Source organism: Eptesicus fuscus, chromosome 12 (genome assembly GCF_027574615.1).
Source record: "Eptesicus fuscus isolate TK198812 chromosome 12, DD_ASM_mEF_20220401, whole genome shotgun sequence".
Classification (NCBI taxonomy): Eukaryota; Metazoa; Chordata; class Mammalia; order Chiroptera; family Vespertilionidae; genus Eptesicus; species Eptesicus fuscus.
Genome location: NC_072484.1, coordinates 34,652,615 through 34,669,367, shown reverse-complemented (window position 1 = coordinate 34,669,367; position 16,753 = coordinate 34,652,615). Strand labels below are relative to the sequence as shown.

The 16,753-nt window shown below is 36.7% G+C and overlaps 1 protein-coding gene across 4 annotated transcripts in view; it reads right to left on the bottom strand.

Annotated features, from left to right (window-relative positions):
* ITCH (itchy E3 ubiquitin protein ligase) overlaps positions 1-16,753 on the bottom strand; it is a 110,254-nt gene that overhangs the window by 7,573 nt on the left and 85,928 nt on the right. For all 4 annotated transcript variants that reach the window (XM_008149714.3, XM_054723631.1, XM_054723632.1 and 1 more), the window contains 8 exons: positions 15,870-15,942; positions 14,729-14,800; positions 11,658-11,746; positions 9,825-9,984; positions 9,430-9,563; positions 8,884-9,024; positions 2,361-2,481; positions 1,880-1,984 (listed from right to left, as the gene is read on the bottom strand). In XM_008149714.3, the coding sequence (XP_008147936.1) occupies positions 1,880-1,984; positions 2,361-2,481; positions 8,884-9,024; positions 9,430-9,563; positions 9,825-9,984; positions 11,658-11,746; positions 14,729-14,800; positions 15,870-15,942 (895 nt within the window). The remainder of the gene's footprint in view (positions 1-1,879; positions 1,985-2,360; positions 2,482-8,883; positions 9,025-9,429; positions 9,564-9,824; positions 9,985-11,657; positions 11,747-14,728; positions 14,801-15,869; positions 15,943-16,753) is intronic.

Here is a 16,753-nt window from a genome sequence, read left to right as displayed (position 1 = left end):
AGGGGGAGGAGAGACAGAGAGAGAGAGAGAGAGAGAGAGACAGACAGAGAGAGACAGAGAGAGAAACATTGATGAGAGAGTTAAACACTGCTTGGCTGCCTCTGATACATGCCCCAACTAGAGACTGAACCCACAGCCTAGGCATACGCCCTGACTAGGAATCGAACTTGCCACCTTTCAGTGTATGGGATGATGCTCCGATGCTCTAACCAACTGAGCAACACTGGCCAGGGCAAAACAATTTTTTTATTGTGGTACAATATATATAACAAATATTTACCATTTAAGCATACAATTCAATGGCATTAAGTACATTAACTCTGTTGTGTAACTATCACCACTGTTTCCAGAACATTTTTTTTTATCATCTCCCAAACAAAAACTCTGAATGCATTAAACTTATCTTCCCACTGCTTCAGTTCCCCTCTCCCCAGACCCTGGTAACCTCTACTCTACTTTATGTTTCTAGGAATTTGCCTATTCTAGGTACCTCATATAAGTGGAATCATACAGTATTTGTCCTTTTATGGCTGGCTTATTTCACTTAGCATAATATCCTCAAGGTTTATCCATGTTGTAGCCTATGTCAGAATTTCCTTTTTTTTTTTTTTTTGTTAATCCTCACCTAAGGATATTTTTCCATTGATCTTTTTTAGAGAGTGGAAGAGAGAGTGAAAGACAGAGAGAAACATTGATGTGAGAGAAACACATCGATTGGTTGCCTCCTGCACACACCCCAACCAGGGCCTGGGCTGGGGAAGAGCCTGCAACCGAGGTACGTGCCCTTGACCGGAATCAAACCCATGACCCTTTGATCCACAGGCCAATGCTCTATGCACTGAACCAAACTGGCTAGGGCAGAATTTCCATTTTTTTTTTTTTTTTTAAGGCTGGATAATATTCCTTTGTATGTATATACCACAATTTGTTTAACCATTTATCTGTTGATGGACACTTAGATTGCTTCCATCTTTTGGCTATTGTGAATAATACTGTGAGGAACATAGGTATACAAGTATCTGAGTCCCTGCTCTCAATTCTTTTGGGTATACCTAGGAGTAGAATTGCCGGATCATATGTTAATTTTTTAAAAAAATCCCCAACTGAGGATATGTCCATTGATTTGAGAGAGAGAGAGAAAAAAAAGGGAGGAAGAGAATGTTGAATAGAGAGAGAAACATCGATTAGTTGCCTCCCATATGTGCCCCAACTGGAGATCAAGCCCGCAACCTAGGTATGTGCCCTGACTGGGAATTGAACCTGCCACCTTTTGGTATACGGGATGACACTTCAACCAGGGTTGGATCATATATTAATCCTATGTTTAACTTTTTGAGAAACCACCAAACTTTGCCACAGTGGTGTACATTTCATATTCCCAGCAGCAATGCAGGAAGTTCCAATTTCTCCACATCCTCACCAAGGATGATTGTTTTTTCTCTTTGTGATTTTGATTTGCACTTTCCTAATTATTAGTAATGTTGAAAATCTTTTTATGTGCTATAACCAACATTTTTTTGAAGAGACACCAGTATGATTCCAAACCAAGTCTCTTTCTTAAGTTTGCCTTCTGAACATTATGTAATTCTTAATGAGGTATGAATGATGAAAACCATACTTTAAACAGTTCTATAAAATTCCAAAGCATCTTATCATCTGGAGTTATACTCTGGGCAAAGGTGAAAGGTATGTATAGCTTACTTGGCAAGAGTCTTAAAAGGATGGTGCCATAATCCATGTTCATTTATTATATTGCATAGAATGGAATGAGGGGTCAGAATATACTGGTATATTTTTTATGTAACTTATTTTCATATATGGTAAACACATGTCTAAAAAATTATGGTGTGTTTGTCAACAGAAATAAAGTGAGACAAACCTGCCAAAACCACATTATTTGTTTGCTTGTCCTAGTATAATGACGGTAGATGGTATGTCTTTGCCAGTCATTCAAATCAATCTCTTGCATTCCACATAAAAGGACCTTTTGAAATGAAAAAGACAAATGATTTCTATAGATAATTGTACAACATTTATAATAATGCTAGATATAGATAAGAACAAATATTTAAAAAACAAACTAATCAAGAGGCTATGGATTGTAACCATGTATCAATAATTGTATCTATAATATTCTGAAAGGTTGAGTTTCTGATGTGTCATATATAAACAGATTCAGGTAAATAAGCCATTCATTATAGAGAGGTTCTGATAGTAATACTTTTTTAGCTAATTCTTTTATATGATTTTAAATATCCTGCCTACATAAAAAATATTGCCACTGGAAAGTGAGTTGAAAGCAGACAACTGAAGGCATTATTTATCAGCATGCTGCAAAGGAAAGAAGAAAAACTTATTACCTCTAACTCCTTTGCATCAAAGTACTGCAAATACTGCTGGGGAAGAATTTCATTAAAACCCTCAAAGAAAGCTTGTGTCTGTTCTTCAACACCTCGAGACAACCTCCATTCAGCTACCATTCTGTTAAATAAATATTTAAAAAAAGCTATCAGTAAGTTTAGATGTTACATTTAAATTCCGAGTACAAATATAATTTTAAAAATCTTTACTATTATGAAAACCCCCATATATAAAAGAATATAATGAACCCCAAATATAGATATCCCAGCTTCAATACAATGCCAATCTTATTTTATTATGCCACTACCCATACTCTAAATATAAATTCATTTTAAACAAATATTTTAGTATATATCTCTACAAAACAAGGTCTCTTTCTAAAAAACATAACCACGCCTTAGCTGGTTTGGCTCAGTGGATAGAGCATTGGCCTGTGGACTGAAGGGTCCCAAGTTTGATTCTGGTCAAGGGCACATGCCTGGGTTGTAGGCTCAATCCCCAGGAGGGAGGGTACAGGAGGCAGCCAATCAATGATTCTATCTCATCATTGATGTTTCTCTCTCTCCCCTCTCCCTTCCTCTCTAAAATCAATCTATACTAATAAAAGGGTAATATGCAAATTGGTCAAGTGCCCTCAAAGTAACGACCGAACAGCAGGCTGCATGGGGTGACAAGGCCGGCAGGGGGGTTAGTGAGGGACAACCAAGCGAATGAACAGCAGGCTGCATGGGGCGACCAGGTGGGCAGTGGGGGCAGTTGGCGGCAACCAGGCCGGTAGCGGCGGGGGCAGTGAGGGACGACCAGGCCGGCAGAGGAGGGCAGTGAGGGGCGACCAGGCCGGCAGAGGAGGGCAGTGAGGGGCGACCAGGCCAGCAGGGGGGTCAGTTGGGGGCGACCAGGCCGGCGGGGGAGGGAGGGGGGAGGGAGGGGGAGGGGGGAGGCAGTTGGGAGCGACCAGGCCGGCATGGGGGGCAATCAGGCCAGTAGGCAGAGGTGGTTAGGGGTGATCAGGCTGGGGGGGGGGGCAGTTAGGGGTGACCAGGCCTGCAGGGGAGGGCAGTTAGGGGCAAAACAGGCTGGCAGGGGAGCAGTTAGGCATCAATCAAGCTGGCAGGAGAGTGGTTAGGGCAGGGGTCCTCAAACTTTTTAAACAGGGGGCCAGTTCACTGTCCCTCAGACCGTTGGAGGGCCGGACTATAGTTTAAAAAAAAAACACTGTCCCTCAGACCGTTGGAGGGCCGGACTATAGTTTAAAAAAAAAACAAACTATGAACAAATTCCTATGCACACTGCTAAGTCGGCTGCTAAGCAGGACAGGCAGCAGCGGCAAAAACACCCGGTGGGCCGGATAAATGTCCTCGGCGGGCCGCATGTGGCCCGCGGGCTGTAGTTTGAGGACCCCTGGGTTAGGGGCTGATCAGGCTGGCAGGCAGAAGTGGTTATGGGCAATCAGGAAGGCAGGCAGGCGAGCAGTTGGGAGCAAGCAGTCCTGGATTGTGAGAGGGATGTCCAACTGCCTGTTTAGGCCTGATCCTACTGGGGTCCCAGATTGGAGAGGGTGCAGGCTGGGCTGAGGGACACACACCCCCGTGCATGAATTTTGTGCACCGGGCCTCTAGTTACAATTATAAACTTTGGGGAAAAATATATTTTTATTGATTTCAGAGAGAAAGGAAAAGGTAGAGAACATTTTGATGGTTGCCAGATGGGAGGGGGGGGAGTGTTGGGAAGATGGGTGAAAAAGGTGAAGGAATTAAGAAGTAGAAATTGGTAGTTACCGAACAGTCCTGGGAATGTAAAGTACAGCATTGGGAATATAGTCAATAATATTCTAATAACTACGTATGGTGCCATCTGGGTACAAGATCTATTGGGATGACCACTTACTAAGTTTGTCTAATCACTGGAGTGTACACCTGAAATGTCTAATCACTGGAGTGTACACCTGAAACTAATATAATATCTAATATAAATGTCTAATCACTGGAGTGTACACCTGAAATGTCTAATCACTGGAGTGTACACCTGAAACTAATATAATACTGAATGTCAACTGTAATTAAAATATAAAAAATGATTAGAAAAATGACTACATATGCAAAGAAGAAAAACGTGACCCATAATCAAGAGAAGAAATCCATAGAATAAAGCACACCTAATGTTGAAGTTAGCAAAGACTTTATATTAAAGAATTTATAGAACAAGATAGAAAAAAATTAGTAAACAGATGGAGATTCTCAGCAGAGAAACACTTTAAAAAATTGATCTTAGAAAGAAAAAGGAAGGGAAGGAAGGAAGAGAGAAAAACATGGGTATAAGAGAGAAACATCAACCAGTTGCGTCCCAGCAGAGAAACTCTTAAAAGAACCAAATGGAAATTACAGAATATCTGAAATTAAAATGTCATTGGATGAGTTTAAGAAGTAAATTCAAAGGTAGATCAATTGAAATGATCCAAACCAAAGGACAGAGAATATAAAAAATATATATATAGGTCTGACCAGTGTGGCTCAGTGGTTGAGCGTCAACCCATGAACCATGATGTCACAGGTTTGATCCCCAGTCAGGGCACATGCCCTGATATGGGGCTTGCAGGAGGCAGCCGATGGATCTTTCTCTCTCATCAATGTTTCTATCCCTTTCCCTTTCTCTCTCTTTCTAAAATAATTTATAGCATCTGAGAACCATGGTATGGTATCAAAGGTTAAATAAATATGTAACTGAGGGGTCTCTGAAGTATGTACAGAGGTAATCAAGCAAAAGGATCATACACTGAGATAAAGCCTCATAATATTTTCCAACTGCTGAAATAAATGACATCAATTGCACATACAAGCTCAGAAAAGCCAAGCAGGATATATTTCAGAAATCGCATTTAGATCAGAGTCAAAATGCTAAAAACCAAAATTAAAGATAAAACCTTAAAAAGTCACAGAAAAAACACGTTTCATTCAGAAAAATAATGGCTTACATAAAAAACAATAGAAGCCAACAATAAAATGACATTATTGGAAGTGCTAAAAAAAGAGGAAATAAAATCTTATAAACCTAGAATTCTGAATCTAGTGAAAATATCCTTTGAAACTGAAGGTGACATAAACATGTTTTCAGATAAAATCTACAAGAATTTATTAATTCTTCTGTGGGAAGAAATGAAGAGAACCCGAAATGGTAATGTGAGTAAATATAAAAAAGTAATTTTTCTTGATTTCATTAAAAATCTATTGATTGTTTAAAGCAAGACTAATAATAACAATTATGGGTTTATAACATATGAAATGAAATATGACAACAAAAAGCACAAATGGCTGGAGTGAGATAAATGGAATTATACTATTACTAGAGGCCCGGTGCATGGATTCGTGCACCGGTGGGGTCCCTCGGCCTGGCCTGCGCTCTCTCGCAATCCGGGACCCCTCAGGCATGTCGGAGAGCCCGTTTCAGCCTGATCCCCACAGGCCAGACCCAGGGATGTGCACTAGGCCTAGTATGCATATAAGATCTTTGGTTAATCTCTTCCTGCCCTCCCCTCTTCCCCCTTCCCTCTGAGATTCATCAGTTTGTTCCATGTTTCCATGCCTGTGCGATGAGCGTCTGCCCCCTGGTGGTCACTGTGTGTCATAGCTACCGGCCAGTCAGCTGGTTGCTTAGGCTTTTATATAAATAGATAAGTAGTAGTGTGATATTAATTATGTTGTATTACTATATATAATGTTAATGTTAATAGAATATTAATTGTACAGGATAAGAATTTATATCATTACTAATGTCCCGGTTCACAGATTCATGCACATTAAAAGGAAATTAATTAGAAGAAATATTTTAATATCGCTATTCGCCCTTTCTCTATAATAGAAGTGTCAACCAAATTCACAATAGACAATGACAGATTGAAACACATGCATGCGATTGACACCAGTGAGAGCTTTATGTGTTATCGTGCATGCGCAAGTCAACTTAACCTTTTATATATATATAGAATAAACTTGCTTAATTAGACCTGCCTTCTGATTTAGCTAAACTTTTTCCAGCCCCGTGAAGCACCCCAACTTCTCTTTCAGGTAATTGTCAGCAATACAGAAGTAAATATCAACACAAAGCAGATTATTATTGTAGATGCAAGGAGAACAAAGGGTAAAATATTTAACTGTAGCAGTGTTTGACTATATTCTGTGCAGTGAGAAAACCTGAAGTAATTTTCAAGGTCCACCATTTCTTACTTCTTTTCAGTCGGGTCAAGTTTCTAAACTTTCTAAATCTGTTTTCCTGCTAATTAAAAGAAAATAGGATTCTACCAAGTCTCCTATCTACCTACTCCAGGACTTCTGTGAGGATCAAATGAGATGAAGCACAGGAAAACGCTTCACAGACATTTGGTTAAACTGTAAAATGTGTGCACCTGGCTATAAAACAAGTCAGGTTCCTGGGCAGAAGAAATGACAAGGAGGCTAGTTGCTAGGGAGAGGAAGCTGGGCGTTGTTGTGTTACATCATTACCCGGCACCCACAGCGACCGTTTCCGGGCTGGGCTGGGCTGTGGGCTGCATTTTGTGCCATGGGGTCTTGGCAGCATCGGCTGCGATTTGGTGGGGTGTTGCTCCAGGGTGGTGGCGAGGCCTGTGTCCCACTTGGGGGAAGCTGAGTGTTGATCTGTCAGCACCAGGTCCGTGGTGCCATTTTTAAATGGTCAGTTAGCATCATGGCAGCTCCTGCGTTGAGCATCTGCCCCCTGGTGTCAGTAAGCATCATAGCTACCAGTTCGATGGATGGACACTTAGCCTTTTATATATATAGATAATCATTAGAGCACTCACTAAGAAAATTAGAGATATAGTTAACCAGAAGAGATTAAAAAAAGAAGAGTAAAAATTATTTTATTAATTCAAAAGAAGGCAGAAAAGGAGGAACAAAGAAAATTGGGAAAAATAAGAAACAAATAGCAAGGTGGCAAACTTAAGTCTAATCATCAATAACAAAATGAGATGTAAATGTACTGAACAGTGCAATTAAAAAGTAAAAATGATCAAACTGGATAAAAATAGCAATACCCAGGAACATGCTGCTTATAATAAACATATTTTAAATACAAAGACATGGGAGGAAGATATATCATGCAAATACTAATTATAAGAAAGCTGGCCTGGCTGGTATGGCTCAGTGGTTGAGCATCAACCTATGAATCAGGAGGTCACTGTTCGATTCCTAGTCAGGGCACAGGCTCAGGTGACAGGCTCAACCCCCAATGGGGGCATGCAGGAGCAACCGATCAATGATTCTCTCTCATCACTGATGTTTCTATCTCTCTCTCCCTTCCTCTCTGAAATGTATAAAAATATATTTTTAAAAAGTAAAAAAGAAAGCTGGAATGAACATATTAATATTTAAAGAGTAGAAAAGCAGGCAAGATACCCAGAAACTAGAACTCAAGAAGCACATATATGAAATCTAATCCTGAATTGGTGTCAAGAATATGTGAATGAACTTAAAACTCTTGAGACTAAAAGTCTGAACCAATGCAAAGAGGATATACTAAAAACCATCATTTTACTTACAAATTTTACCAGATCTTACAAATCCCCCATGAAAATATCTGCATATAAATTTGAGATGCTTATCAATGACATGTTACATGGCATAGTGAGTATGGAATTGGTATTTAAAAGAGTTATCTAGCACTACCTCTACCATTAAAATTACCACTTTGGGAGAAAAAGTGAAAGTTTTAATATAACCAAAATTATTTTCTATCACTTTATAAACTTCAAAATTCTGGTTAAGTTGAAAATATACCAGCTAGGTGGTAAAAAACCCATTAGTATCCACTACACTAATTTTCTGTAAGGTTTAGTTTGAATTACCTGTAGGATAGTCACTCTACCTTGCTGCCTTCACAAAAATCTGTCTACTTCTCTCATTTTCTTGTTGCCAGATTTGTTGAAGACGAAATTTAGACTGTCTACTGAATTTACTCCTAATTTCTTATAATCTGGTTTCCAATCTACCACCTGGCTAACTGTTCTAAGTATTCTCTTAAAGGTTATCATAACTTATTAGCCTTCACATCTTCCAAAGATTCTTCATTTTCTTTGGCTTCTGAAATGCAGGAAATGACAGAAGGGGTATCAACTCTGAGCTGCCTGACAGTACCTCACAAACCACGGATATTCTTCCCTGATACTGTCTATGATTTGTGCTTTCCAGCCTCCATCTCTCTGCTCATAACTTTTACTCTGATTTCTACACAACTGAAAGACTCAACTGAAAAATCATCGACTACTTACTCCATGATTACAACTAGATGAAATGATGTCTCCCTCTTTTGACTTCCCATAGCACTTTTCTTGTTCCTCTCTCAACACTTATAAGGTAAAAAAAAGTGATCATTCATGTTCTTAATATAAGATCAGTTTTCATAAAAAGCAAAAATTATTTTATAATATATTGTCCATTAGGATTACTAGGCAATTATCAATGTAGTCCAACAGAAGGGCTAAGCGATGTCAAAAGGAGCATTCTCTCTCACCTGATATATTCCTCTTTATTTTCTTCTGTTACAAGAATATTGCCACCATTGGGTTTCAAATCATGACTCTTGATTTCACCTAAAATTTCTTTATCGACGGAGAAGTACATTTCCAAACCACATTCCTCAATATTGTTTTCTCTGCACAAATGAAATTAACACTATTTGTTATACTAATCCAAATACATAAAAAGGTTTTAACTAAAGGACTATGGTCTTAAATAATTACTATTAAATTATAATATCAAAATAACAAGAAAAATAAAAAATTATGCTCTCAAGTCATATTTTTGCTGAAGATCCTGGGTATTATTTCTGTAAAATTTATCATATTGAATAATGACAGATTTAATATAAACCATTTAAATTCAGTAAACTAATTATATGTTTATTTTGTACACCATAAGTGTCTACAGACGCAAGCGGCGGACCTTTTTAAATTAAATTCAAAATTCTGTGGCAGTTAACTGGTTAAAGTTTAGATATCAACACTATAATAAAAGTATATAGATTATATTTTGATAAAATAAATGGACACAAACTTACTTAACCCAGATGAGAGAATTGTAAAATTCTGGATCAATAGATTCTAAATCCTTGAGCCCAACTGGTTTGTTCAAGATACGCTTGTAGAATGGCAACGAAAAACCTGTATCTATGAATTTCCCATGGAAAAGAGCCTATGAAAGAAACAAACAATACCATTTAAGATAATTTTATGATATTCATTGTATTTCAGAATGCTAGGTGAGTTTGTCATTTAAAAAGGGCTCCCCTGTTATATGATTTCTTATGACATTTTTCTAGAAAAAGGCCAAATATAACAAACCCAATCTTAGAAATGTCTTAGTGATGAGAAAATTTCAAATGAGAAAGTTAATGAACAATGCTTTAGTATTGCTGAATTAGCAAAGTACACACAGTTCTCCTCCTGTACTTACCATGGCAATAAACCTGCCAATAAAACGAAAATACTTCAGGTGATCTGGATTGATATAAGAAGCGGGGTTTATCTGCAAGCAGTAGTTATCCTTCCCTGCATATTCAAACAGGCAATACATTGGGTTCAACACTTCATGTGACAAAAGAAAGAACCATTCCCTGAAATAAAAAGAAAATTTTGGGTGAAAAATTGTGTAAGTAACTATGCCAACAAATCAAAGGGCAGTGCTACAAAGTCAGAAATTTATACTCTTCAGCTAGTGATAGTTTCCTAAACTACCATGTTAATTTTACTGCTTCTGTTCACTCTGACAACTATTTTACAGAGATGATATTTATACATTGCCTATTATATTTCAAAGAATTTAAGACACCATCACCTTTAAAACATCTACTAAAACTTTTCCCCCAATTATAATTGTGATACATATCCCAATTTCAGAGATGTTAAAATATGAAAATGTTAGTCTTAGGATCAATAAAATATCATATATAGCTCAGTTTAAACTTTACCAATTGACCCATGTGGTTAGAGCAGCTGAAGCGAATCTAATATTATTCCACTGATTTCTAAGTCCCACAGTGATCCCCATCAAGTACCACTGCTCTCTAAATCCTAGACAAATATGAAAAACAATCCAATTTCACAGAGGCAATGAAACACTTAATTCAAGCCACTCATTCATTAGAAAGATGCCTTGAAAAACTAAAATGCAAATGCTGTGAAAAGACCAACCAATATTAACATAAGATTATTGGTACTAATTATGTAATGTAGGTAGGTCTGATAGAACAGTAGACAGAGCAGATCTGGGGCAATACATGTGATATAATCTTGTGTCTGAGGTTTCTTTTCTGTTAGTTTCATGGTCACTGCTTATACTTTAATGCTAGTTCATGTTCTAATTAAGAGTAAAAAATTGCCCTCCTCCTAAATTATCTTTAACCCATACAAAATTAAATGTTTCTACTCATATTTTTTGTGGGTACTTCAAACACTTTGAAGTGTGATAAATAAAAAACTACTAAATTGTAACCACCAATTAGTGGGCACACTAGGTAATTTTACAGATAAAAATATTTGCCCCAGGTCATACTAATAAGTGCAGAAAAAGGACTCAAATCCAGTCCTGACTCCAAAGTCCTTGCCTTTCCACAGTGCTACTGCTATGCAAATTTTTAACCTGAGTTATTATTATTAACTCAGGTTAAAAATTTGCTTATTCCCTATATTGTAGGGAATAAGCAAAGCAATTTCTTGCTTCAGTCTACCTACTAGGATTTGACTGGAAGCTCCATTATTAAGAAAGCAGATTTAAAGATTTCAACTCCTATTTTATCCAGTCTTCTATTCTCAAAACAGATATATTAACCTGAGTTGGAAATTGAGTGACTATTATCTGTATCCATAATCTGTGATGGGGAAAATGACCTGATCACTATAGGGTCTTTTATGCTTTGTGGAACAGACATGAGGTAGTATATGTAAACACCGGCTTCTGGTTGTGATACAAAACTTGCACCCAACCTCCACAACTTAGTTATGTGCCTTAGGTGAGTCTCAACTTCATTATTACCTATAAAATTCTATCTCACAGCGTTACTCTGAGGACTAAATGAGTGATATGGGTGAAACCAACTGGCAATACCTCAGAGTTACCTTCTGAATTAATGGTGTTGAAATTCTACAGCTGCAGCATAATAAAGGTACAATAATTTCCTACATTTCATTTTCCTGAAATATAAGATTGAGAAAATAATACTTGCAAGCAAAGTGTAATGATACCTTTGGAGGAAAGGAACTAAGTTCTGAGTATTCATATTATCACTACCTTGCTACACCTCCATAATCTAAACCTTCTTCTCCTGGAAAAATCACCCACAAACGTCTTCGCAGATCTTGGGGACTGAAGCTCATTATCTACAAAACAATAAAGTAAAATAATTGCTAAAAGTAGTTGTTGAAACACCATCCTTCATTATAGGTTACTTAAATTCCCCTTGACATAGAATTGTGTTTGTGCTCTAATCAACACCACACATACACAAAATATATTAATGTTTCATATATATTTATACACTTTATACATATTAATTTTCTTTTAAATCATCCTACTATTCATCTTATAAAGTTGCTTCTTTCACTTGCTTAGAGCAGTTAACTGTGGGCCTGGTCAGAGGTTCTGTGTTGGTAAATTTGGGTTTAACAGCCAAAAGGTATAAATAATAGCTAACTGGCGAACTTGAAAATGAAAACCAGTGGCTGCAGAGAGGATCAAGTTAACTTTGGAAACACAGTCTCAGTAGAAACTTACAAATACCTAGAAAACTACTCAAATTTTGTGTCCCACTACAGTAGTTAATAAGATCATCTTTATCTTTGAAGGACAGTACCATTATTGAGCTACAATAAATAGGTCATTTGGGTTCTTTCTCTGGAAAATTATTTAATTACCTGCCAAAAATGGGGCCTGTAGAACATTACAAATATTATTACTCTTAGAAGAAAAATGGCAGGGCCTGGAGAGAGAGAAATTGATACAATGCCTCTATTTTATGAAATGATATGAATGAACACTCACATTTAAATTCCAAAGAGGCTCAGTAAGTAATTTGCTAATGCCAGGGCTTCTCTCAGTTCCCACAAAACAGATATATCACTTTAATGAATTCATATCTCACTCAAAAAAGAAAATCTCAGATGTAACAAAAAATGCAATGCTTATGCCATGTTTATGACCAATTATTCTATAAGTACCACAGGCTAGACATATAGTAATGCAAAACAAAAGGTTAAAAATTGCTCTCTCTGGCTATTCCTTGTCTTCATGGCTCCTCCCCAAACCCTAGGGCTATCACTGATGTCTCTTGAGACTTTCCTCCAAACCTGAGACTGTTCTCAAAATTCTGGTTGTTCCTTTTCCCTATGTCTAGTATCTGGAGATTCACTGTTCCCTGGAAAAAATAGCTTACCTAATAATAGACAAACATGTAAATTGACTGTACCTCCGCTACGCCCACAGCCAATCAGTGAGTATACAAATTAACCCAACAAAGATGGTGGGTTAATTTGCATATGCGGGTGCAGAGCGGCCGGGACGCCTGCTATGAGGGGGAGGAGGGAAAGCGGAGGGAGCTTAAGGAGCGGTGCTTCAGATAGAAGCGGGGACTTGCCAGCTCCCGGGCGACTGGGAGTGAAGTCAGGGGAAGGAAGGCCTATTCTTTCATGAATATCGTGCAATGGGCCTCTAGTCTTTAAATATTATCCTTTAACAAAAGTCTAATATGAAGGAAAAAAATTTTATCCTTCAATTTCCTTCATAAGCAGTCATGCTATGTTAATAAAAGCACTTAGCACCCAAAGCAACTTTATCCAACAGTTATCAAAAAAAAATCTGATGCTAATTTTGTTATCAAACTTGTCACATTTCCAAAGCAATCAATTTTTTTCTCCTGTTTTAAATTTCATATTTAATTCAATAAATGTCAAATATAAGATGACAATTTTAAACAACTATTTTAGCACCATCTTTTCTGTCATTTTGCAAAAGCCTCTGATTTCAGAAGCCAAAAGATAAAGGTACATTTAATCATGTTTTGCATCTTTTCAGCATTGCTATAGGCAAGTTATGTTCTAAAAAAGTGGCCCACCAGAGTCTGCATACTCAGTGACACACAGTAGCTATTAATATAAAAATTAGAAAAAAAGGTAACAATTGGAATAGTGAATGGCGTTGGAAACTCACATCAGATCAAGGGAATCACTCACAATTCTTTAAATAGCCTTAGTCAGCTCTGCTGCTAAAAAGCTATCTGCTCCTACTTAGCAGGATGCCAACTGGCTTTCCCCTTTCAATGTTAATAACTGAAGTTCCATTAGGAAGTCAACATACCTATTTCTGAAAGGAAGTCTGATACTGTCAACTATCTCAGACAATCTCTTTTTTCTTTGCACTCAGTGTGGCACTGGAAGCTGTAACTATCACAATTATCACAGGGACTTGATAATAAAGACTCACATCCACATCATAAAACAAGGACTAACTGCATGTTTTCATATTAACACATTTTTTCACTGATCATTTAATCTTCCCTACAACAAAATCACTTAACATTTAGATGCATTTGGTTAGTAAAGTTGCACAATAAATAATAAATTAACTCCGGTTCTTAGGACAACTAAAATAATTTGTTGCCCAGCTAGTGTGGCTCAGTGGTTGAACGTCAATCCAGGAACCAAGAAGTCTCTGGTTCGATTCCAGGTCAGGGCACATGCCCGGGTTGTGGGCTCCATTACCAATAGGGGGCGTGCAGGAGGTCTCTATCTTTCTATACCTCTCTCTCTAAAAAAAATTAAAATTTATATATATATATATATATATATATATATATATATATATAAAATTGACAACTTCTGAAAAGATCTTTTTTTTTAGATATTGGAACTAATGACCACTTTCCTATATAAAAATATTTTAATTATAGGAGTACCATGCTTACTGTAAAAATGCAAGTATTACAGAACTATAAAAACTATAGTCTTCCCCACTTCTTTTCTATCTGTCCAATGTTCATATGGATATTTTCAGACTTTTGTCTACCAAAAGCCTATTTTCTTACTTAAGTATCTATTTCAAATTAGAAACCTGAAACTCACTAATCACTTTAAGTTACTCTGATCTTTCAAAAGTACAAAACATACACCTACACAAAACACACATACAAAACTATCTGAATGTTCCTAAATTTTAAGTACTAAGGTAGCTAGCAATGAGATTAGACTTAAAAATTCAAGGACTCCAACTCAAAAAGTTCCAAACTGTTTAGATTAAATTGCCAACACCAAAAGATGGTTTGGGCTGGCATCCAGGGGACAAACCATTGAGTGTGAATCAAACAGTACCTGCTGAAAGGAATCCTCAAACAATGTTTTTCTTGTCACTGTAATCTTTATGTGCTGTGGCATGGCCAGTTGCTGAAATATAAAAATGACTTAAGTCAACTCTCACCATTTAAAATGGCTTATCACAAAACAAAAAGGATAAAGTTTTATTTACTTTTATTTTTGCTTACCGAAACAAGTAGACTCTGAATATGACTCTATATTCAATAATGTTTAACCATGCATTTGTGAGCCTTCATGCTAATTATATATCACTTAATATATATAAAATACAGAGGAAAAACAAGATTTCATATGCACACAGCTTACTTACTGAGTCAAATCTTTAATTTTATTTTCAAAATACTAATTCAGATTATTCTTGCTTGTCTAGTTAATTATAAGTTTGAAGTTTAAAAATATTCATCATAGTTAACATTTTAAATAGTACATTAATTTTATTTAGAACCCATAATGAAATAATTTAGTAAATGTTTATATATCAGAATATTTGATCTCATCTGAGAAAAATACTCTGAATATAACCATACATATGTATCTGTATCTATTAAAGTGATACATATATGTATATATCTAGCAAATGCTAGCTATGAAAGGGGCCAGTTATAATTTATACATCAGAAAATGTTTTAACTCATTTGAGGATTTCTGCAATCTGAACATAATGGTTACTGGAAAGAGAGTAGCACTGTTTTCTTATTTGAATGGTTTCAAATTTATTATTGTGGACAAAAGAAGCCACAAATTATCTAACTGACAGATCTATTTCTTTGCCTTAAAAATAGGAGAAAGAGGCCTAGCCAGTTTGGCCCACAGACTAAAGGGTCCTGGGTTCAATTCTGGTCAAGGGCACATATCTCAGTTGCAGGTTTGATTCCCGGCCTGCTGGGGCACATGCAGGAAGCAACCAATTATTTCTCTTACTGTCTCTTCCCCTCCCTTCCACTCTCTCTAAAAAAATAAATGAATGGAAAAAATATCCTCCGGTGAGGATTAAAAAATAAAAATAGGAGAAAGAGATTCTGATGTTTCCCATTTTACCTGCTTTTTTTATGAGTTAATTATTTTCATAATCACTGACTGTAATATAAGCAACAAAAACAAAAGAAAGGGAGTATAGAAATATAGACCCAATACTAACCTGACACCAGAACCGGAAATACTGAAACTTTGCCTTAAAGTCTCGTACATAGGCTATCTGGGGTCCATTGTCTCTGAGGAAGAATAGAAATATGACATATATAGCTGCTTGTAAGGAAAGCAAAATACCACACTCCCTCAGTATTCAGCAGTCAAATACAAAAACACCCTATTATAGCATAATCCTACTACCACCCTTTAAAATTTTTATTTCCCAGGATAATTTTTAAGTAAAAGACACAAATTTTCATCTTTTGAAAGTCAATATTGTGGGATTTTCTCTTATATACAGCCAAATCTAACAGGACTAGGTAAAGTAGGTCTATCCCCCATATCCATTCTCTCCTTTGTCCTTAAATCAGACTGTTTAAGGACAGTTTACCTGGGCAGACTGCTACCCAGGATAAAGACTACATTTCCCAGTGTGGCTGTGAGACTTAACAGTGACTAATGAGTTGTAAATTGAAGTGTTGTATAGGACTTCGAGGAAGGCTCTTTTAAAGAGAGCTGAGAGGCCTAGAAAAATATTTTTTTCTCTTTTCAATTTGTTCTTCTTATTCCAGCCCGCAGTATAATTATGACAGCTGAAGTCTCAACAACTATCATAAACTATGAGGTAACTGTGAGGATACGGTTCAAGGTCTGGGATAGTAGAACAGAAAGAAAGAAGCCTAGATCACTGATGACACCATGGGGCTACTATAAAGCTCACCCTGAAAGTCATGTTTCCCCTGGAATACTTTTAATTTCATTCTCTAAATGTTCAATATAGAAATACAATTAATTCTGTATATTGACTTTGTATCAAATGATACTGTTACATTTACTTACTAGTTCTATAAGTTTATTTTCTAGATTCCTTATGATTTTCTAGACTCATAATTA